Source organism: Prionailurus bengalensis, chromosome X (genome assembly GCF_016509475.1).
Source record: "Prionailurus bengalensis isolate Pbe53 chromosome X, Fcat_Pben_1.1_paternal_pri, whole genome shotgun sequence".
Classification (NCBI taxonomy): domain Eukaryota; kingdom Metazoa; phylum Chordata; class Mammalia; order Carnivora; family Felidae; genus Prionailurus; species Prionailurus bengalensis.
In genome coordinates, this window is record NC_057361.1 from 58,124,669 (window position 1) to 58,149,533 (window position 24,865).

At 36.7% G+C, this 24,865-nt stretch overlaps 1 protein-coding gene across 1 annotated transcript in view; it reads right to left on the minus strand.

Moving 5' to 3' along the window:
• Positions 1 to 24,865, minus strand: part of TEX11 (testis expressed 11) — a 243,368-nt gene that overhangs the window by 106,743 nt on the left and 111,760 nt on the right. Inside the window, exons 15-16 of the mRNA XM_043569958.1 lie at positions 24,666 to 24,751; positions 11,793 to 11,930 (exon numbers count right to left, since the gene is read on the minus strand). Coding sequence (XP_043425893.1) covers positions 11,793 to 11,930; positions 24,666 to 24,751 — 224 coding nt within the window. The remainder of the gene's footprint in view (positions 1 to 11,792; positions 11,931 to 24,665; positions 24,752 to 24,865) is intronic.

Here is a 24,865-nt window from a genome sequence, read left to right on the forward strand (position 1 = left end):
TGAATGTGTTGTACACCAGAAGTTAATATAACATTGTATGTTAATTATACTTCAATTATAAAAGGTCAAAACTGTAACCAACCATTTCAAAATGAGGTTGAAAACATTAAGAAAATTATACTAGATATAAAAGAATGGCATAAAATCAGAATTAGAAAAAATCAGAAATGAGGTGTTAGATCTCAGAAAAAATTAGAAATTACTTCAGAAATGAAGACTGACAAAAAGAAATATGAGAGTAATAAATACAGTCAATAATGTCATAAGAACATAGGAAACATCTTAAAATTTAAAAGGAGGAAATTTTTAAAATTAACTAGAATTGAAGATTATATATATTCTACCACAATAAAAGATAAACATTAAAAAAAGAAGACAACCAAAGTGATCTACAGATTCAATGCAAACCCTATGAAAATCTCAATGCCATTTGTTTTTTGTGTGTGTGTGTAGAAATAGAAAAACTCATCCTAAAATTCATATGTAATCTTAAGGGACTCTGAGTAGCCAAAAAACTTGGAAAAAAACGAACAAACTTGGATGACTCACACTTCCTAATTTCAAAACTTAGTACAAAGCTACAGTAATCAAAACAGTGTGGTACTTGCATAAGGACAGACATACAGACCAATGAATTGGAATAGAAAGCCCAGATATAACTCCTCACATATATGTTCAAATGATTTTTTATTAGACTGATAAGACCATTCAATGGAAGGACAGTCTTTTCAACAAATTATGCTGGGAAAATAGGATATTCACACGGAAAAGAATGAAGTCAGATCTTTATTGTACCCCATATACAAAAAGTAACTTAAAATGGATCAAAGACCTACATGTAAAAGTTAAAATTATAAGTCTTAGAAGAAAGCATAAGAGGAAATTATGACATTGGATTTGGTGGTGATTTCCTGGATAAGACACTAAACTAAAAAATAGATACTTAGACTTCATCAGAAGTACAAAATGTTTGTGCTTCAAAGGACATTATTCAAGAAAGGAAAATGACAATCCATAGAATGGGAGAAAATATTTACAAATTATATCTTGATAATAAATTAATATCCAGAATACATAAAGAGCTCCTACAACTTATCAACTAAAAAATAAACAACCCAATTAAAAAATGGGCAGAAAGACTTGGAATTTCTCCAAAGAAGATATACAAATGGCCAATAAGTACATGAAAAGATGCTCAACATCAGTGCTCATTTAGGGAAATGCAAATCAAAATACAAGAGACCACTTCATACCCATTAGGATGGCTATTATCAAAAAACCAGAAATTGATCAGGATGTGGAGAAATTGTGACACTTCTGCTTTCTGGTGGGAATGTAAAATGACATAGCCATCATGTAAAACAGTGGCTATTCCTCAAAATGTTAAACATAGAATTACCATATAATCCTAAGTATATATACAAAAGAACTGAATGCAGGGACTCAGATACTTGTATACCTAGCTCATAGCAATTTTATTCACAAAAACTAAAAGGAAGCAACCCAAGGGTTCATCAACAGATGAATGGATAAACAAAAAGTGGTATATACATACAGTGGAATATCACTGAGTCTTAAAAAGTTCGGGAATTCTGATACATTCTACAACACAGATGAACCTTGAGGACATTACACTCTGTGATATAAGCCAGTTACAAATGGACAAATATTGTATGATTCCACTTATATGAGGTAGCTAAAGTAGTCAAAGCCATAGAAACAGAACACATAATTGTGGTTGCCAAGGGTTAAGCAGGGAAGAGATCAAGGAGTTATTGTTTAGTGGACACAGAGTTTCAGTTTTGCATGCTAAAAAGAGTTGTGGAGAAGGATGCAGAATATTGTGTATGTACTTAATGCCACAGAACTGTGCACTTAAAAAATGGTTAAGATGGTACATTTTACCATGATTTGAAAAATCAATTATATTTCTATATGTTAGCAATGAACATTTGGAAATTGACGTAATAAAGTAAGACCATTTACTATATCATCAAAAACACGGATTCTCTGGGATAAAGTCAGCAAAATATAAGCAAGATTCTTGTGCTGGAAACTATAAGATAATGATGAAAGAAATTAAAGAAGACCTAAATAAATAAAATGCTATGCTGTGTTAATGGACTTGAATACAATTCTGTTAAGATGTTAACTGTTTCTTAAATTGACCTAAAGATTCAATGCAATCCCAATAAAAATCCCACCAGACATTTTTTTGTAGTAAATAATAAGCTGATTTTACACTTTATGTGGAAATATAAAGGATTTAGAGTAGTCAAAAGATTCTAAAAAAGAACAAAGTTGAGGACTTACCAACTGGATTTCAAGACTTACTGTAATACAACAATAATCAAGACAGTGAGGTATTATTAGCATAAGGACATATACGAAGAAATCAACGGAATCAACAGAATAGAGTACAGAAGCAGATCTCAATATTTATGATCACCTGATATTTGACAAAGATGCCAAGATAATTCAATTGGGTAAGGACAGTCTTTCAATACTGGTACTAGAAGAACATGGAATCTGTATGGGGGGAAAATGAACCTTAACCTTTATCTCTGTCTCTCTCTTCTTTATGTGCACACACACAAATACACACACACATAGATTAACTCAAAATGGATCACAGGTCTAAAAACAGCTAAAACTATAAAATGCCTATAAGAAAGCATAGAAGAAATGTACAGCCAATGTACAGCCAAGCTTATTAGGACTGCTATAATAAAACATATCAAAAGTGAAAAAAAAAGAAAGCACAGAAGAAAAATTCTTTCATCCTGGGGCAAGCAAAGATTTCTAAGGACACAATAAAAAACCATAACAGAAAATATAATAAATTTGACTTTATTAAAACAAACCCACAACATACCTACTAGAATTATTGAAATTAAAAAGTTGAAAATACCGTATGTTGACAAGGATGTGGATGAACTGGCACCTTCATCCATTGATGGCAGGAATGTAAAATGTAAAACTCCTTTGGAAAACACTTTGGTGGTTTCTTATAAACTTAGAAATATTGTTACCATATAACTCAGCAATTCCACTTCTGGATACTTCCCCAGAGAAATCAAAACAAATATCTATACAGAGACTTCTGCCTTGAATGTTCATAGTAGCATTATACATAATAGCCTCAAACTGGAAACAACCAAAATGTCCACCAATAGATGAATGGATAAACAAATTGTGATATATCCACGGAATACTACTCAGGAATAATAAGGAGCAATCTACTGATATATGTAACAACATGAGTGATTCTCTAAAACATTATGATGAAAGAAGTTAGACCAAAAAAAAAGCACAGACTGTATGATTACATGTATATGAAACTCTGTAAATCTAGATAAATCTATAAGTAAATCTAATCAATAGTGATGGATAGTGTATTAGTCATTGCCTGGGGCCAAGAGTGTAGATGGGGACTGACTTGGAAGGAGCACAAGGGAATCTTCTGAGGTAGTGAAGATATTCTATAACTAGATTGAGGTAGTGGGTATACTGGGGTGGTTTTTAGTGTAAATTATACTTCAATAAATTCAATTTTTAAAGTAAATTAATAATGATTTGTAAGGGCCCCTTTGGTTCTAAAAATTCAACAATCTTTGAACTTATGAACTCCAAAAAATCTTCTTTGACTATTTATAGATTTTGCCAGACTATAATATCTTAGACTGATATGGTTGGAAGATTCTCTTAGTCAAAAAAATTCTTCTGATGCTTGAATCTTCTTTATAACACTCACACCAAGTAGTCAGTCATTCAGTCTCTGCTTAAATACCTTCAGGGAGAGGGAATTTCCTATATTTTAAGAAAATCCATTTCAGTTTGGAACAGGTCTAATCATTAGACAGAGTTTCCTTATGATGACCTGAAATCTTACTCCCTATATGTCTCACCCATGGAAATATGCATGAAATAAATATAATTCTTTTGATCATTGGCATTCATTCAAATATTAGGAGGAAGCTATTAATGTTCCTTCTAAATCTTCCATTTTCCAAGTTTAAAATCCCTATCTACTTTTAACTATTCTTCAAGTAAGATGGTTTGAGTGGTCTCACCACCCTGAGTGCCTACCCCTTGGCACTCTATTTAGAGTTTGTCAAAATCATCCTTCAAAAGTGTTGCCTCCTAGTCCTACACAGTACTGCAGGTATGCTATAACCAGAGCAGAATACAGGGCGATTACCACTCCTTCACATTTCTATTGACACAACTTAATTTGAATTAATTTTCTTAGCATTATTGGCTTATGTTGAGCTCACAGTCAACTAAAAACAACAAATCTTTTACATGTGCTACTGTTTTTTTTAAAATTTTTTTAATGTTTTATTTATTTTTGAGACAGAGAGAGACAGAGCATGAACAGGGGAGGAGCAGAGAGAGAGCAAGACACAGAATCCGAAGCAGGCTCTAGGCTCTGAGCTGTAAGCACAGAGCCCCACGCGGGGCTGGAACTCACAAACCGCGAGATCATGACCTCAGCCGAAGTTGGATGCTTAACGGACTGAGCCACCCAGGCGCCCCTACCTGTACTACTGTTAAGTGACATTTCATCTAATCTGTTCTTTTTTTTAAAAAATTTTTTTTTCAACGTTTTTTATTTATTTTTGGGACAGAGAGAGACAGAGAATGAACGGGGGAGGGGCAGAGAGAGAGGGAGACACAGAATCGGAAACAGGCTCCGGGCTCCAAGCCATCAGCCCAGCGCACGACGCGGGGCTCGAACTCCCAGACCGCGAGATCGTGACCTGGCTGAAGTCGGACGCTTAACCGACTGCGCCACCCAGGCGCCCCTCATCTAATCTGTTCTTGTACAGTTGTTTTGGGGGATCCAAGTATGGAATATTTTGTTATTCCCATAACTGGGTCTGCATCTTGTTCAAATGGGATCACCATTTCAGCCTATTGAGGTGTGATTATCTATCTGACTCTGTCTTCTGACATATTAGTTACTCTTTTCAGCTTTAGGTCATATGTACGTTCAGTCAGTATTCATAAAGCTTCATCGACATATTCTGATTCTAAATTCATATGATATATATATACCACACTACTTGATATTTGAATGTGTACTTTTATTACTTTGTAATTATGCTGTACATGTAAACTTTGTTTCTACAGTAATACTTTAAGCTGATCTATATAGAAAGGATCATGTATTCTACTTATTCTATAATTCCAGGCACAAATTAGGCATTCAATAAATATTTGTTGACTTGAAACCTCAATTACAGTATTTTTATGGTATAGCTGTATCAAGAATGAGCTACAACAGAACTTCGTCTCATTTTTACTTGTGTTTTCTTTTATATTCGTACAGATACATTTGTGGGAACGGCTATACCTGCCAAAGCATCACAAAATCAATGAAAAGCTATTATAATAGAAACAAAGCCCACAGTGCCACCTAGTGAACATTACTAGTTTATTTCTTCTGATCACAAGGTCATTTTCAGTCCTACAATGGAATGGCATGATTTTAAAACTCTATATAGTAAATAGAACCAATGTAAAACCAACACATGATACGTGGTTGTTTTCACTTTAGGTTATATAAATATTCTATAAAAAGTCTTATCTTGTAAGTCTTATCACCACACTGTGCTTTGAGAATGTGCTTTAATATCATCAATCTAGAGTAGTACTAATGATATTTCATGTAGCTAAATTGCAGCTGTTACCTGAGGATGAGATTTCTGCACTGAGTTAAAGAATGCTCAGCTGAATATTACTGTTTACCAAGATCACCAAAATATTACCCATCTCTTAATGAAAATTAAGGTTTTGTTATGATTTGCAACAAAATCTCATTATATCAAGTTCTGATCAATTGCTCCTATACTTAGACCCACTAAGTCTGTCTATTCAAGCCTATGACTTACACAAACCACTTAAAAACTCTCAAAAATGATATAATAAAATTAAGATACTGGACTTAAGGTACTAGAAACTCAGAGTTGATGACTATGAAACTACATAGTTTAATATTGTCTCAAACAAAGTATTGGAGATACTCAGTGGATAACGGCAATGAAAAATATACATTTATATGATTTCAAAAATAAACCAAAGAAACTACCTATATTTAGAATTGCTATCTCAAAAGGATGTTGCTAAATGCATGAACTAAGGAATCTGTAACATAATCTACTAAGAGTGTAGAGGAATATATTCTCCAACTCCTTTGACCCACCCAAATTAACTTCTGAAATATGATTTAGTATTTCATTTTAAAGAAAAATAAAACAAAATGTGTTTCCCTCTTCCAAAAGGAAAAGAAATGAGCTATAGAAAGGAATAATAGGGTGATTTCTAATATAATACAATCTCCTTCAGTTCTGATAATCAAGCACAGATCTTGATCACTTTTAGTTTCCAATTATCAGAAATAGCATGAACAAGTGCAATTCCTTTCATCACAAGAAACTGACAGGTATTTATTGAGTTTCTATGACTATTCTTTATGTAATGAGTGTTCACTATGCATTAGGCTCTATGCTAGCTATCAGGGAAAATAAAGGTAAGATATGGTCCCTCCCTCAAGGAAGTGGCAATCTAATAGGGGACTAAGTCAGGTATATAAATAACTAGAACACAAGGCAGAACATAAGCACCTGGGTATAAACAGAAGTGTTACAAAGTTTTAGTGGAAGAGCAAGACTCAGAAATTTCCTTATAAAGCTAAGACTGTCATCAGGACATAGGCTCTGAAAAGGGAAATTTCATAATGTAGGGATGCAGGGAAGAGGTATTTTGCAATGGAGAAGCATGGAAAAGGGTACAGAGGTAGAAAAGCATAGAGCATGGTTAGGAAGCTACAAATAATTCAATTCAGGCTAAACATAGTATACATGTAATGGAAATAAAACAGGATCGTTATTTATGGATTCTGGAGGACATTAGAACTAAGGAATTTGGTCTTTATTTACAAGGAGCCACTGAAGACTATCGAGTGGCTCCCTGTAACTGTTAAAATATTATTCTAATAGTCATAGACGTGATGAAAGCTTGGATTAGAGTAGTGAGGTAAAGATGGAAGAGGAGTCAGCTGGCAAAAATATTGCAGAGGTAGAATTGATCAGACATGGCACATGATGAATAGAAAAGAAGGAATCCATTAATCTAAAATTTCAGTCTTAGACAAGAGCTGGATATACCCAAAGATAGTATAAAAGTGAATGTGGGCTATGAGAGAGATCAGGGCTAGACATACAGATTTGGGAATGAAGAGTTGAACTAAAATGGATTACTGAGGGTAGAGTGTACAGAAGAAAAAAAAGAGATCAGAGAATAAATTCATTCAACAAATGTTTATTGAAAGCATGGTTGTGGGTGTTAGGGATAAAACAGTGAACAGGATAAACACAGTACTTGCCCTCATCCAATATTTATTTGGTGAAAAGAGACAGTAACAGAAATAGAGAAAGAATTGTCAGAATAATAAATAGGATTAAGAGAAGATGTCATAGAAGCCAAAGAGAAGGTTTCTAGAAGGATGAAGTGGTTGACAGTATTATACTGTTTTGTTCTAGAGAGATCAGAAGACAAGAAGGACTGAGAAAAGATTAGACTTGATCATTAAAAGGTCACTAGTCTTCAAAAGAGCAGTTTATAGAATCATAGATGTAAAAATCAAGTGGGGAGTAGGTGGTGAGGCCAAAAACCTTAGAGTCAGCCTTGTCTATTCTTTCTCTTCTACCCTGTCTAGTATGTCAGGGAATTCTATCATCTTTACTTTTATAATCTATCCAGAATCTGATCCTGATCCACAATTCTTCTGCACTGGTCCATGCCACCTCATCTCTTGCCTTGTTATTTCAATGGCCTCCAAACTGGTCTCCTTGCTTCCACCCTTGCACCCACCCTAGTCTATCCAACACAGTGGTAAGAGTGATCTTATTAAAATGCAAGTCATATCATGTGATTCCTCTGCCCAAGGCCCCTCAATAGCTTCCCATCTCACTCAGAGTTAATGACATAAATCGTTACAATGAACTACAATGTCTTTCTTATGGGATCTGTTTCCCCACTACTTCCCTGATCACAGCTCCCGCTTTTCCTAATATTACTTCTGTTGCAGCCACATTAGTCCTTTTGCTATCCCTCAAATACCCCAGGTATGCTCCTATCCTCACAACCTTTGCACTTTGAATTCCCACTATTTGGACTGCTGTTTTTTCAGATATCCACATAGCCAGATCCCTCACTTCCTCAAGTCTCTATTCAAAAGCCACCTTCTCCCTGAGGCCTTCCTTGGCCACTGTTATCTAAAATTTCAACCTTTCATTCCTCTTCTAAAATATTTAATGCCACCCTTTCCTGCTTAGTTTTCTCCTTAGCACTTACCACTATTTAATATAACAGGGTCAGAAAACGATGGCATTTGGGCCACTTCTAGACCACCATCTATTTTTGTACAGTTCACAAACTAAGAAGGTTATACATTTTTGAAAGGTTGAAAAAATTCCAAAGAAGAATAATATTTTATTACACATGAAAATTATATGAAATTCAAATTTCAGTGTTCCTAAGCAAGTTTTATTACAACACAACCATGCCAAATTGTTTACATATGGTCTACAATTGCTTTCATGGTACAAAATCAGAGTTGAGTATTTACAACAAAGGCTGTATGGCCTAGAAAACCTAAAATATTTACTAACTGGTTCTTTACATAAAATTTGTTGACCTCTGTAATATACCATAATATTCATCTTTTTATTGTCTGTCTCTCCTAGTAGAACGATAAACTCCATGGGTATAGGTGTTTATGTCTACTTTGTTCATTACTATACTCCAATGCCTAGGACAGTACTTAATGTATAATAGTCAATAAACATTTTTTAATAAATGGACACTAAAAAAATGTCAGCATTAATTTTAGGTTAAAAATATTGGTGAAAAAAGGAAGGACAAAGAGAGAACTGTAATTTGAGTAGGATGACAAGAATGAAGAAAGGTTTCTGAATAAAAAAGACCTCAAAATAACTGTAGTGACAAGGAAAGAAATAGTTGAGAGAAAAATATTAAAGAGCTAAAGTGAGATTGGTAGAGAAGGTTTCCAGAGAACGTTCTTTCTAAGAGATAAGGAAGAAAGAGTAAAGAGATGAGTAAAGAAAGGAGAAGTTGATGAAGTTCATGTTAGTGGCTCCAAGTTCAGACACTTACAAGATAAAGTTTTTTTTTTTATTTTTTTAATGTTTATTTATTTATTTTTGAGACAGAGAGAGACAGAGCACGAGCAGGAGAGGAGCAGAGAGAGAGGGAGACACAGAATCCAGGAGAGAGGGAGACACAGAATCCAAAACAGGCTCCAGGCTCTGAGCTGTCAGCACAGAGCCCGACACGGGGCTCGAACTCACACACCATGAGATCATGACCTGAGCCAAAGCTGGACGGTCAACTGACTGAGCCACCCAGGCACGCCACAAGATAAAAGTTTTTTTTTTTTTAAGATAAAGTTGTTTGATAAAGGGAAGGGTAAGGTATGGGGGCTTAAAGACAAAAAAATCCTGGAATCACCATTGTGAGGAATATGACAGAAAGTTAACAAGAGTCCATTTTACAGAGTGCCTAGCTGAAAAACTATGAAATTTTAGCAGATCCAATAAACATGGTTTCATAAATTTCCTGAATAGCATTCAAACAGCTCAAGGGAAGGAGTGAAAAAAAAAGCAGACGATGAAAATTAACAAGGTGGGAACAGTAAAATAGTAAAATATAATGGACTGTGTTACTTCTTTTCACCTTTCTGTCTTAGTGCATAGGAGAGTATTCCTTACATATGAAGGGTACCAAATCAATGTTTAAGTTCAAGACAGGAAGGATGAAAGAGAAAAATACACTAACAGTAATCAAACAAGATTACATTGATCATACTGAAAATAACCTTTGGCTTCACCACCAATCTGGCCTTAAGTGATATAATCGCATACTGAACATACACTATTAGGATGGGCCTGGTTTCCTGCTCTCTTCTTCTTCCCCTTCTACCAATACCATTTGAACTCCAAATTATAGACTAAGTCCTACATTAGGCTCTAGGATCAAACTTCATATTTGTTGGAGGAGACTTAAGAAGCACTGCTTCGAGGTGCCTGGCTGGCTCAATTGGTGGAACATGTGGCTCTTGATCTCAGTGTCTTGAGTTCGAGCCCTACATTGTGTATAGATTACTTTAAAAAAAAAAAAAAAAGAAGCACTGCTTCAAGTCTTAAAAGGTTGTGTCTACTCACTTCATATTCTCCTAGGAACTTCATCCCAGCCTGGCCTGCTATTCCTGACCTTTAAAACAGCCTTGTATTCTCATCCCTTTAGGTTTGGAACTCTACTTTCTAGTCTGTCTACATAAAGATTTGAGTTCTGCCTTTGAATCCAAATCTCTATGGCTGAAGACCTGTTCCCTGCTGATATATGATACCAACTATTTGCATGCCTAACTTATAGAATATTTCCAACACTTAGATTTTCTTCCTTGCCATGATCTGTTTATCTGCCTATTAAGACACCCTGATGCCAACTGCTTGGTTGAATCAAAGGCAACTACGTCTTGTCCACGTCTGTAACATCAGAGGCTATCATAGTATCTTGTGCTGTGCCCTTTCCATTGGTATTAGCTGAACAGATATCCTTCCTTGGTGTGAAAATGCAACCATCCCCCACAAATGGCATGTCTGGCTCCAGGTGCAGGTCCTTCGCAATCTGCCAGGCCAACATAAATCATGAAGTTACAGTGACTTTCTTATCACCTTCTTTAAGTCTTCAAGTAAGCAGTAAGCAACTATCTTTCTGAAATAGTTAATAGTATCCTATGCAGAAATATAATGAATTAGGTAACAAAATCTGTGTGATAACTTTTTCAGGACTTTCAGTAAACAGTAGTCAACTGTCTTTCTGAAACACTTAAGTGCTAGCCTGTGCTGAAATATCATGAACTAAGTAACATTTCAACTTCTCTTCTAGAACTATGAATTTTGAATATATAAACTAAATGGTAAATATTCTTTTGAAAGAAAATTTGAAGTATTTAGTCAAATAAACAACCCCTCAAAGTAAACAAAAACTCAAAGAAAATGTCTGGAATTACAACCCTTAATCACATATTCCCCCCTAAACTTATCATTAAAACCTGAAAAGCAACAAAGGCCTTCATATTTTATCTGGGTCCACACTTGTCCTTTTCACCTGTTCTTCCACAAGCCAATACCCTTCCCCAATATGTGCATACTACATGATACCCAAAGGAAGAAATGTCCCAATTGCTTTGGGAAATATGAATGGTTTATCCTTAAATAAGTTGTTTTCTCATTCACCTCCTAGAATTTTGTCCTGATAAGCAATCAAATGCTAAACATTTTCTAGAGTGGTTGTATAGGCAACAGGTTACCCAGTAAGTAAAAGACCATTTTATACAAGTATTTTCCCACACTGAATGTTTGACCAATAAAAGCATACCTTATAATTTAGTCTGTTTCAAAGGACAATGTTGCAAATGGTTAGTAGCAGACAACTTTGCTTAAAAGTTCCAATGATATATTACTTTTCAGAAAAAGGTGCCAACCCCCCCCCTCCCCCAGTAACTAATGGAATTAATGGTTTTCCTAATTCTCTCCTTCTGGGAAGTCCCAATCAGGAAAATATCAATTTGAGTTTATCTTATATGAAGAAACTCTCAGACATCCTAACCTAATAGCCAAGATGTCACACCAAACTGTGTCTATCTCTCTGCCATTGCACATGACGTTTTCTGCCACTGAAAAATAGATAAATCAAAGGACCTTATCAAGTTGTTTCAAATGCAGGTAACAGGAAGCCATATTCCTCTGCAGCTTGGCCAAGTCCAGATCCGTTTTATCGATTGCATAAAATCTCAGAGAATAATGGTACCAGTTTAGGGCTTCAGCATAATTTTGTACCTGAAGTTTAAAAAGAAATAAGAAAATTTTGTACCTGAAGTTTAAAAAGAAATAAGAAAATTACAGAGGTATCTCCACATTTGACCTTAATTTTTCTAAGTCACCTCTAGAAAAAAAACAAAAGATTGTTTTATTTTCCTTTTCAGGCAACAAAACCACAACACCCTCTCTAGTTGAGCTATAAGTAAATTTTATGATCCATCTGGATCAGTGTAAGTTACAGATAAAGTGGCAATCAATATTCTCTCCTTTCCCCATATTAGAAATTTCACAGAAACCATCAACAAAACTAAAAGGCAACCTATGGAATGGGAGAAAATATCTGCAAACCACATAGTCAATAGAGGGTTAACATCCAAAATATACAAAGAACTCCTACAACTCAATAGTAAAAAAAAAAATCCAATTTAAAAATGGGCAAAGGATCTGAATAGACATTTTTCCAAAGAAGACATATAAATGGTCACCAGGTTCAAGAAAAGGTGCTCAACATCACTAATCTTTCAGAAAATGCAAATCAAAACCACAATGAGATGTCATCCATCTCACATCAAAAACTGCTATCATCAAAAAGCAAAAGATAATAAATGTTAGTGAAGATGTGGAGAAAAGGGAAACCTTGTATGATATTGGTGGGAATGTAAAATGGTAGGATCACCATGGAAAATAGTATCGAGGTTTCTCAAGAAATTAAAATTAGAACTACCATATGATCCAGCAATCCCACTTCATTATGTGAAAGAGATACCTGTACTCCCATGTTAAATATTCACAATTAGTCAAGCTATAAAAAACCCAAGTGTCCATTTACTGATGAATGGATAAAGAAAATATGGTATATGTATGTCATAGAATCTTATTCAGCCATAAAAAAGAGGGAAATCCTGCCATGAGACAAGGATGAACCTGGAGGACTAGTATACTAGGTGAAATAAGCCAGAAAGAGACAAATATTTCATGTGACCACTTATATGTGGAATCTGAAAACAAACAGTCAAACTCATAGAAACAGAGAGTACAATAGTGGTTGTGAGGGGAAGGGGTAAGGGAAATGGGTAGAGGTTGGTAAAATGGTACAAACTTTCAGTTATAAGATGAAAAAAGCCTGGAGATCTAATGTATAATATGGTGACTATAGCTGATAATACTGTATTGTATAACTGAGTTTTGCTAAGAGAGTAGGAGAGTGTTCTCGCCAGAAAAGGGTGACAAATATGTTAATTAAATCAATGGTTAGAACTCTTTCACAATGTATACATATACCTAACCAAATCATATTGTACACTTATATATAGTTTTCTCAATTTTACCTCAATAAATTTTTAAAAAGAAACGTCACATGTAGGATGAAAAGTCTGAGGGGTAATGAACTACCCTAGAAAACTCAAAATCTAATTTTTAAGTTATTAAAATGACAGTGATAAAAATTTTAAAAGAGAATATCCATAATTCACCATGCTAATACATCTGTTTTTATTTTTCTACATTCCATTTTAACTTTGTCCTTCTGTATTTGTATATAGTTGCAATCATAGCTTATGTTAGAGTTTCATGTCCTATTCTTTCCATTTGACTTTGTTTTGTAAATGTTAAACTATGTTATTATGGGGTCTCAACAGTTGTCAATTTAAGGAATATTTATATTAAGTTAATACGCAATGATTTTCTTAATATTGGATATCTCATTGATTTCTAGGTTTTCACTCTTATAATAAAATGCCACTGTGTTTTTGTAGAACGTTTGTTTTGCTTTTTTTTCACTTTTGAGGCACCAAGAAATTTTCAGTGGTAAGACACCATTAGGAAAAATGATAGAAATAACCTGGATAACTTTTTTTAAGCTAAGAAAATTCGGATTGCTCATGCACACTAAGGTAAGGAAGATGAGTCCCTTGGACCCTCTATCATGAAGCTTCACATTTTTTAATGAAGAACAAGAGCCATTAGGACCCAAATGGAATAAAACACTCTTCAACTGGAAACAGCTATACTGTGTAGCTCCAACATTGCCTTTGACTATTTAGAATTAAGATTATATTCTTCTCCAGGGATGGAAGTGGGAGTTTAAAAATAAACATCTTGCAAGACTGGAAAATGAGGGGAAAGATACAGAATAATAGAAGAGAATTCTGAAGTAATTTTACATCTGCTCAGTAAAGAAATACAGGCCCTCTAAAAGAAAACAAGAATGCCATTCTATTTTGCAGTACCTGATTTTATGGAGTAAAAGAAGATATTTTGATATATGAATACATTGTGAAATAATCACCACAATCAAGCTAATTAACATATCCACCACCTCAAATAGTTACCTTTTTTGTGGTGAAAACACCTAAAAATTATTCTCTTAGCAAATTCCAAGTACACAATACATTATTATAATTATAGGCATCATGAAGTAACTTAGGTCTCTGTAACTTATTCATTCAAAAACTGAAGTTTGTATCTTTTGACCAACATGCCCCCAATTCCCCCAATTCCCAAACCCTGATAACTACCATTCTATTCTGTTTTTAGGAGTTCGAATTATTTATTTATTTATTTATTTTTAATTTTTAAAAAATGTTTATTTTTGAGAGAGACAGAGAGAGAGAGAGAGAGGCGGAGCACAAGCAGGGGAGGGGCAGAGAGAGAGGGAGACACAGAATCCAAAGCAGGCTTCAGGCTCTGTGCTGTGCCTGATGCAGGCTCGAACTCATGAACCGCAAGATAATGACCTGAGCTGAAGGTGGACACTCAACCAACTAAGCCACCTAGGCGCCCTGAGTTTGACTCTTTTAGATTCCACATATAAACTGAGATCACACAGTATATGTCTTTCTGTGTCTGTCTTACTTCACTTAGCATAATGTCTTCCAGATTCATCTGTCTTGTTACAAATGACAGGTTTTCCTGTAGATATTTTGGGTAGTATGAATATTTTAACACTATTAATTCTTCCAATCTGCGAACACAAGATATCTTTCCATTTATCTGTGTCTTCAATTTCTTTCATCGATGTCTTACATTTTTCAGTGTACAGATCTTTCATCTCCTTGGTTAAATTTATTTTTAAGTATTTTAGGTGCCATGTTAAATGGGATTGTTTTCTTAGTTTCTTTTTCAGATAGTTCATGGATTATACCTAAAAGGGCAACTAATTTTTGTATATTGATTTCATATCCTGCAACTTCACTGAATTTATTCAGCAGTTTTATTTGGTGGAGTCTTTAAGGTTTTATATATATAATATTATGTCATCTGTAAACACAATTTTGCTTCTTCCTTTCCAATTTGAATGCCTTTTATTTATTTTTCTTGCCTAAATGATCTGGTTAGGACCTTCAATACTATGTTGAATAGAGGTGGTAAGAATGAACATCCTTGTCTAGTTCCTGATCTTTGATGAAAAGTTTTCCATTTTTCACCATGGAGTATGATGTTACCTGTGGGCTTGTCATGTAAGGCCTTTATTATGTTGAGGTACATTCCTTTTACACCTAATTTGTTGAGTTTTCATAATGTAAGGATGCTGAATTCTGTGAAATGTTTTTTCTGCATTTATTGAGATAATATGATTTTTATTCTTCATTCTGTTCAATGTGATGTATCATATTTACTGACTTGCAGATGTTAAACCATCCTTGCATTCCAGAGGAAAATCCTACTTGGTCATTGGGTAAAATCCTTTAAAAATGCTGTTGATTTCAGTTTGCTTGTATTGTGTTGAGGGTTTTGTTCATCAGGGATATTGGCCTGTAGTTACCTTTTCTTGTGGTGTCCTTGTCTGGCTTTGTCAGGTCAATGTTGGCCATGTAAAATTAGTTTGGAAGTGTCTGGAATAAGTGTGAGTTTGAGAACAAATTGGCATTAATTCTTCTTCAAATGTTTGGTAGATTTTACCAGCGAAACCATTTGGTAGTAGCCATTACTTCATTGGGAGATTTTTGATTACTGATTCAATCTCCTTAAATCACTATTATCTGTTCACATTTTCTATTTGTTCATGATTCAACCTAGATACAATGTATATTTCTAGAAATTTATGCATTTCTTCTAAGTTACCCAATTTGTTGTCATATAATTGTTCACTATAGCTTCTTATAATCCTTTGTATTTATGTGGTATCAATTGTAATGTTTCCCCTTTCATTTCTTTTTTTTTATATGAAATTTATTGTCAAATTGGTTTCCATACAACACCCAGTGCTCATCCCAAAAGGTGCCCTCCTCAATACCCATCACCCACCCTCTCCTCCCTCCCACCCCCCATCAACCCTCAGTTTGTTCTCAGTTTTTAACAGTCTCTTATGCTTTGGCTCTCTCCCATTCTAACCTCTTTTTTTTTTTCCCTTCCCCTCCCGCATGGGTTCCTGTTAAGTTTCTCAGGATCCACATAAGAGTGAAACCATATGGTATCTGTCTTTCTCTGTATGGCTTATTTCACTTAGCATCACACTCTCCAGTTCCATCCACGTTGCTACAAAAGGCCATATTTCATTTTTTCTCATTGCCACGTAATATTCCATTGTGTATATAAACCACAATTTCTTTATCCATTCATCAGTTGATGGACATTTAGGCTCTTTCCATAATTTGGCTATTGTTGAGAGTGCTGCTATGAACATTGGGGTACAAGTGCCCCTATGCATCAGTACCCCTGTATCCCTTGGATAAATTCCTAGCAGTGCTATTGCTGGGTCATAGGGTAGGTCTATTTTTAATTTTCTGAGGAACCTCCACACTGCTTTCCAGAGCGGCTGCACCAATTTGCATTCCCACCAACAGTGCAAAAGGGTTCCCGTTTCTCCACATCCTCTCCAGCATCTATAGTCTCCTGATTTGTTCATTTTGGCCACTCTGACTGGCGTGAGGTGATACCTGAGTGTGGTTTTGATTTGTATTTCCCTGATAAGGAGCGACGCTGAACATCTTTTCATGTGCCTGTTGGCCATCCGGATGTCTTCTTTAGAGAAGTGTCTATTCATGTTTTCTGCCCATTTCTTCACTGGGTTATTTGTTTTTCGGGTGTGGAGTTTGGTGAGCTCTTTATAGATTTTGGATACTAGCCCTTTGTCCGATATGTCATTTGCGAATATCTTTTCCCATTCCGTTGGTTGCCTTTTAGTTTTGTTGGTTGTTTCCTTTGCTGTGCAGAAGCTTTTTATCTTCATAAGGTCCCAGTAATTCACTTTTGCTTTTAATTCCCTTGCCTTTGGGGATGTGTCGAGTAAGAGATTGCTACGGCTGAGGTCAGAGAGGTCTTTTCCTGCTTTCTCCTCTAGGGTTTGGATGGTTTCCTGTCTCACATTGAGGTCCTTTATCCATTTTGAGTTTATTTTTGTGAATGGTGTGAGAAAGTGGTCTAGTTTCAACCTTCTGCATGTTGCTGTCCAGTTCTCCCAGCACCATTTGTTAAAGAGGCTGTCTTTTTTCCATTGGATGTTCTTTCCTGCTTTGTCAAAGATGAGTTGGCCATACGTTTGTGGGTCTAGTTCTGGGGTTTCTATTCTATTCCATTGGTCTATGTGTCTGTTTTTGTGCCAATACCATGCTGTCTTGATGGTGACAGCTTTGTAGTAGAAGCTAAAGTCTGGGATTGTGATGCCTCCTGCTTTGGTCTTCTTCTTCAAAATTCCTTTGGCTATTCGGGGCCTTTTGTGGTTCCATATGAATTTTAGGATTGCTTGTTCTAGTTTTGAGAAGAATGCTGGTGCAATTTTGATTGGGATTGCATTGAATGTGTAGATAGCTTTGGGTAGTATTGACATTTTGACAATATTTATTTTTCCAATCCATGAGCAGGGAATGTCTTTCCATTTCTTTAAATCTTCTTCAATTTCCTTCATAAGCTTTCTATAGTTTTCAGCATACAGATCCTTTACATCTTTGGTTAGATTTATCCCTAGGTATTTTATGCTTCTTGGTGCAATTGTGAATGGGATCAGTTTCTTTATTTGTCTTTTTGTTGCTTCATTGTTAGTGTATAAGAATGCAACTGATTTCTGTACATTGATTTTGTATCCTGCAACTTTGCTGAATTCATGTATCAGTTCTAGCAGACTTTTGGTGGAGTCTATCGGGTTTTCCATGTATAATATCATGTCATCTGCAAAAAGCAAAAGCTTGACTTCATCTTTGCCAATTTTGATGCCTTTGATTTCCTTTTGTTGTCTGATTGCTGATGCTAGAACTTCCAGCACTATGTTAAACAGCAGCGGTGAGAGTGGGCATCCCTGTCGTGTTCCTGATCTCAGGGAAAAAGCTCTCAGTTTTTCCCCGTTGAGGATGATGTTAGCCATGGGCTTTTCATAAATGGCTTTTATGATCTTTAAGTATGTTCCTTCTATCCCGACTTTCTCAAGGGTTTTTATTAAGAAAGGGTGCTGGATTTTGTCGAAGGCCTTTTCTGCATCGATTGACAGGATCATATGGTTCTTCTCTTTTTTTTTGTTACTGTGATGTATCACGTTGATTGATTTGTGAATGTTGAACCAGCCCTGCATCCCAGGAATGAATCCCACTTGATCATGGTGAATAATTCTTTTTATATGCCGTTGAATTCGATTTGCTAGTGTCTTATTGAGAATTTTTGCATCCATATTCTTCAGGGATATTGGCCTGTAGTTCTCTTTTTTACTGGGTCTCTGTCTGGTTTAGGAATCAAAGTAATACTGGCTTCATAGAATGAGTCTGGGAGTTTTCCTTCCCTTTCTATTTCTTGGAATAGCTTGAGAAGGATAGGTATTATCTCTGCTTTAAACGTCTGGTAGAACTCCCCTGGGAAGCCATCTGGTCCTGGACTCTTATTTGTTGGGAGATTTTTGATAACCGATTCAATTTCTTCACTGGTTATGGGTCTGTTCAAGCTTTCTATTTCCTCCTGATTGAGTTTTGGAAGAGTGTGGGTGTTCAGGAATTTGTCCATTTCTTCCAGGTTGTCCAATTTGTTGGCATATAATTTTTCATAGTATTCCCTGATAATTGTTTGTATCTCTGAGGGATTGGTTGTAATAATTCCATTTTCATTCATGATTTTATCTATTTGGGTCATCTCCCCTTTCTTTTTGAGAAGCCTGGCTAGAGGTTTGTCAATTTTGTTTATTTTTTCAAAAAACCAACTCTTGGTGGGGCGCCTGGGTGGCGCAGTCGGTTAAGCGTCCGACTTCAGCCAGGTCACGATCTCGCGGCCCGTGAGTTCGAGCCCCGCGTCAGGCTCTGGGTTGATGGCTCGGAGCCTGGAGCCTGTTTCCCATTCTGTGTCTCCCTCTCTCTGCCCCTCCCCTGTTCATGCTCTGTCTCTCTCCGTCCCAAAAATAAATAAACGTTGAAAAAAAAAATTAAAAAAAAAAAACCAACTCTTGGTTTCGTTGATCTGCTCTACAGTTTTTTTAGATTCTATATTGTTTATTTCTGCTCTGATCTTTATTATTTCTCTTCTTCTGCTGGGTTTAGGCTGCCTTTGCTGTTCTGCTTCTAGTTCCTTTAGGTGTGCTGTTAGATTTTGTATTTGGGATTTTTCTTGTTTCTTGAGATAGGCCTGGATTGCGATGTATTTTCCTCTCAGGACTGCCTTTGCTGCGTCCCAAAGCGTTTGGATTGTTGTATTTTCATTTTCGTTTGTTTCCATATATTTTTTAATTTCTTCTCTAATTGCCTGGTTGACCCACTCATTCGTTAGTAGGGTGTTCTTTAACCTCCATGCTTTTGGAGGTTTTCCAGACTTTTTCCTGTGGTTGATTTCAAGCTTCATAGCATTGTGGTCTGAAAGTAAGCATGGTATAATTTCAATTCTTGTAAACTTATGAAAGGCTGTTTTGTGACCCAGTATATGATCTATCTTGGAGAATGTTCCATGTGCACTCGAGAAGAAAGCATATTCTGTTGCTTTGGGATGCAGAGTTCTAAATATATCTGTCAAGTCACATGATCCAATGTCTCATTCAGGGCCCTTGTTTCTTTATTGACCGTGTGTCTAGATGATCTATCCATTTCTGTAAGTGGGGTGTTAAAGTCCCCTGCAATGACCACATTCTTCTCAATAAGGTTGCTTATGTTTATGAGTAATTGTTTTATATATTTGGGGGCTCCAGTATTCGGCGCATAGACATTTATAATTGTTAGCTCTTCCTGATGGATAGACCCTGTAACTATTATATAATGTCCTTCTTCATCTCTTGTTACAGCCTTTAATTTAAAGTCTAGTTTGTCTGATATAAGTATGGCTACTCCAGCTTTCTTTTGGCTTCCAGTCACATGATAAATAGTTCTCCATCCCCTCACTCTCAATCTAAAGGTGTCCTCAGGTCTAAAATGAGTCTCTTGTAGACAGCAAATAGATGGGTCTTGTTTTTTTATCCATTCTGATACCCTATGTTTTTGGTTGGCGCATTTAATCTATTTACATTCAGTGTTATTATAGAAAGATACGGGTTTAGAGTCATTGTGATGTCTGTATGTTTTATGCTTGTAGTGATGTCTCTGGGACTTTGTCTCACAGGGTCCCCTTAGGATCTCTTGTAGGGCTGGTTTAGTGGTGACAAATTCCTTCAGTTTTTGTTTGTTTGGGAAGACCTTAATCTCTCCTTCTATTCTAAATGACAGACTTGCTGGATAAAGGATTCTCGGCTGCATATTTTTTCTGTCTAGCACCCTGAAAATCTCGTGCCAATTCTTTCTGGCCTGCCAAGTTTCAAAAGAGAGATCAGTCATGAGTCTTATAGGTCTCCCTTTATATGTGAGGGCACGTTTACCCCTTGCTGCTTTCAGAATTTTCTCTTTATCCTTGTATTTTGCCAGTTTCACTATGATATGTCGTGCAGAAGATCGATTCAAGTTACGTCTGAAGGGAGTTCTCTGTGCCTCTTGGATTTCAATGCCTTTTTCCTTCCCCAGTTCAGGGAAGTTCTCAGCTATTATTTCTTCAAGTACCCCTTCAGCACCTTTCCCTCTCTCTTCCTCCTCTGGGATACCAATTATGCGTATATTATTTCTTTTTAGTGTATCACTTAGTTCTCTAATTTTCCCCTCATACTCCTGGATTTATCTCTCTTTTTCTCAGCTTCCTCTTTTTCCATAACTTTATCTTCTAGTTCACCTATTCTCTCCTCTGCCTCTTCAAGCCGAGCCGTGGTGGTTTCCATTTTGTTATGCATTTCGTTTAAAGCGTTTTTCAGCTCCTCGTGACTGTTCCTTAGTCCCTTGATCTCTGTAGCAAGAGATTCTCTGCTGTCCTGTATACTGTTTTCAAGCCCAGCGATTAATTTTATGACTATTATTCTAAATTCACTTTCTGTTATATTATTTAAATCCTTTTTGATCAGCTCATTAGCTGTTGTTATTTCCTGGAGATTCTTCTGAGGGGAATTCTTCCGCTTGGTCATTTTGGATAGTCCCTGGCGTGGTGAGCACCTGCAGGGCACTTCCCCTGTGCTGTGGTGTATAACTGGAGTTGGTGGGCGGGGCCGCAGTCAGACCTGATCTGCCCCCAGCCCACCGCTGGGGCCACAGTCAGACTGGTGTGTGCCTTCTCTTCCCCTCTCCTAGGGGCGGGATTCACTGTGGGGTGGTGTGGCTCGTCTGGGCTACTTGCATCCTGCCAGGCTTGTGATGCTGGGGATCTGGCGTATTAGCTGGGGTGGGTAAGCAAGGTGCACGGGGGCAGGAGGGGCAGGCTTAGATCGCTTCTCCTTAGGTGATCCACTTCAGGAGGGGCCCTGTGGCAGCGGGAGGGAGTCAGATCCGCTGCCGGAGGTTTGGCTCCGCAGAAGCGCAGAGTTGGGTGTTTGCGCCGAGCGAGCAAGTTCCCTGGCAGGAACTGGTTCTCTTTGGGATTTTGGCTGGGGGATGGGCGGGGGAGATGGCGCTGGCGAGCGCCTTTGTTCCCCACCAAACTGAGCTCTGTTGTCAGGGGGCTCAGCAGCTCTCCCTCCCTTTGTCCTCCAGCCTTCCCGCTTTCCGAGCAGAGCTGTTAACTTATGACCTCCCAGAAGCTAAGTCGCGCTTGCTGTCGGAACACAGTCCGCCCAGCCCCTCCGCCCCGGCTCCCTCCCGCCAGTCCGTGGAGCGCGCACCGCCTCGCCGCCCTTCCTACCCTCTTCCGTGGGCCTCTCGTCTGCGTTTGGCTCCGGCGACTCCGTTCTGCTAATCCTCTGGCAGTTTTCTGGGTTATTTAGGCAGGTGTAGATGGAATCTAAGTGATCAGCAGGACGTGCGGTGAGCCCAGCGTCCTCCTAAGCCGCCATCTTGCAAAAAGACTCCCCTTTCATTTCTAATTTTATTTGAGTTTGCTGTCTTTTTTTCCTGGTTAGTCTAGCTAAACATTTGTCAATTTCATTTATCTTTTCAAAAAACCAACTCTCATTTTCACTGAAATTTTCTACTGTTTTTTAAATCTCTATTTCATTCATTTCTGCTCCTGCTTTTTGTTGTTTCCTTCCTTCTGCTATCTTTGGGCTTATTCTTTTTCTAGTTCCTTGAGGTATAAAGTTAGGTTGTTTATTGTTTTTATTTCTATTTTAATTCTAGTGTAGTTACCTTGCAGTGTTCTATTAGTTTCACGTGTACAATACAGTGCTTTGACAATTCCATGCATCACCCAGTACTGATCATGACAACTTCAGTCCTTAATTCCCATCACCTATTTCACCTATGGCTACAAACACCTATCCCCCCACATACCACCCTTTAGATAACAATCATTTTGTTCTCTATAGTTAAGAGTTTGTCTCTTGGTTTGTCTCTCTTTTTTCCCCCTTTGCTCACTTGCTTTGTCTCTTAAATTCCACATATAAGTGAAATCATATGGTGTTTGTCTTTCCCTGCCTGACTTATTTCACTTAGCATAATACTCTCTAGTTCCATCCATGTCATTGCAAATGGCAAGATCCCATTCTTTTTTATGGCTGATTAATATCCCATTGTATATATATACCACTTTTTCTTTATCCATTCATCTATCAATGGACACTTGGGCTGCTTCCACAATTTGGTTATTGTAAATAATTCTGTTATTATTTACAGTAATAGGTGCATTCATCCCTTTGAATTAGTGTTTTTATATTTTTTGGATAGATACCCAGTAGTGTGATTACTGGTTAGTAGGGTAGTTCTATTATTCACTTTTTAAGGAACCACCATACCATTCTCCAGGGCAGCTGTACCATTCCCGCAAACAGTGAAAGAGGGTTCCTTTTTCTCCACATCCTCACCAACACTTGTGGTTTCTCATCTTTTTTACTTTACCCATTTTGAAAGGTGTGAAGTGGTGTCTCATTATAGTTTTGATATGCATTTCCCTGATGATGAGTGATGTTGAGCATCTTTTCATGTGTTTGCTGGCCATCTGGATGTCTTCTTTGGAGAAATTTCTCTTCATGTCTTCTGTCCATTTTTAGCTGGATTATTTGCGGGGAGACTGAGTTGTATCACTTCTTTATATATATTTTGGAAACTAACCTTTTAATGGATATGTCATTTACAAGTATCTTCTCCCATTCCAAAGATTGCCTTTTAGTTTTGTCGACTGTTTCCTTTGCTATGCAGATTCTTTTTATTTTGATGCAGTCCCAATAGTTTATTTTTGGTTTTGTTTTCCTTGCTTCAGGAGACATATCTAGAAAAATGTTGCTACCACCAATGTCAGATAAATTACTGCCTGTGTTTTTGAGTATTCTTAAGTTTTTTTTTTTTAAGGTAAGCTCTACACTCAACGTGGGATTTGAATTCACGATCCCAGTATCAAGAGTCACATGTTTCACTGAGTCAGCCAGGCACACGTATTCTTTACTTTCCAAAACAAAAACAAAAAAAACTTGTCTGAAGTTTCAAATTTTTCTACAATAAACCTGGATTCTTTTGTAAAGAGAAAAAATATTACTACTTTTTGGCATTTTTATTGCACAATACCTATTTAAAAAGCAGTTTTAGGTTTGGGGCACCTGGGTGGCTCAGTCAGTTGAGTGTCTGACTCTTGGTTTCGGCTCAAGTCATGATCCCAGGGTCATGATATTAAGCCCTGTGTCGGATTCCATGGAGAGCATGGAGCCTGCTTGGGATTTTCTCTCTCTCCATCTGCTCTCCACCCCAGCTTGTGAGCTCTCTCTCTAAAATAAATAAGTTAATAAATTTTTTTTTTAAAAACAAGAGTTTTTAGATTCACAGAAAAATTGAGAGGAAATGTACAGAGATTGGCTATATACCTCCTGTCCCCACACATGCATAGCCTCCCGCATTATCAACATCCTCTACCAAATTGGTACATTTATTACAACTGATGAACTTACATGGACACATCATAATCACCCAAATTCCATAGTTTACATTAAGGTTCACTCTTGGTGATGTATATCCTATGGGCTTACACAAATGTATAATGACAAGTACCCATCATCATAGTATCATTCAAAATATTTTCATTGCCCTACAAATCCCCTGTACTCTAAATCACAGTTTTTTAAAGGGAATATAACTCTTTCTTGCTCACATGTTACAATAAATTACTTTCCTATATCTTAATATCAGATATGTCATTTCCCCTTCACTGTAAGCTCCCAATGGGGGATAAACCACATCTTAGTAGCTTTAAATAAATTCTTATCCAATGCCCATTAACATTCTACATTATGAATATTTAATACATAGGTGGTACCTAAACAAAGAGATTATTCAAGTATTTGATGCTCTATTATTTTTCAGTGAACACACTTATTTGTTAGATTAGAGAAAGATAAAGAATGAAAATAGATTGCTCCCAAACCTCAAAACTTCTGGCAGCTTTCTGCCACAGAATGTTGTGAAAACAGCTCACTAATTCTGGTTTCAGTTTTCTTCCTCTTCGGTGACCTGAAAATAAAAACCCAAGCTCTAAAAACAAAAATCAAGATCTATTACATTAAATGAAGAGTGCTAACTATATTCAGAACCTATAATCTTTAAGTAATGGCTACAAACACAATC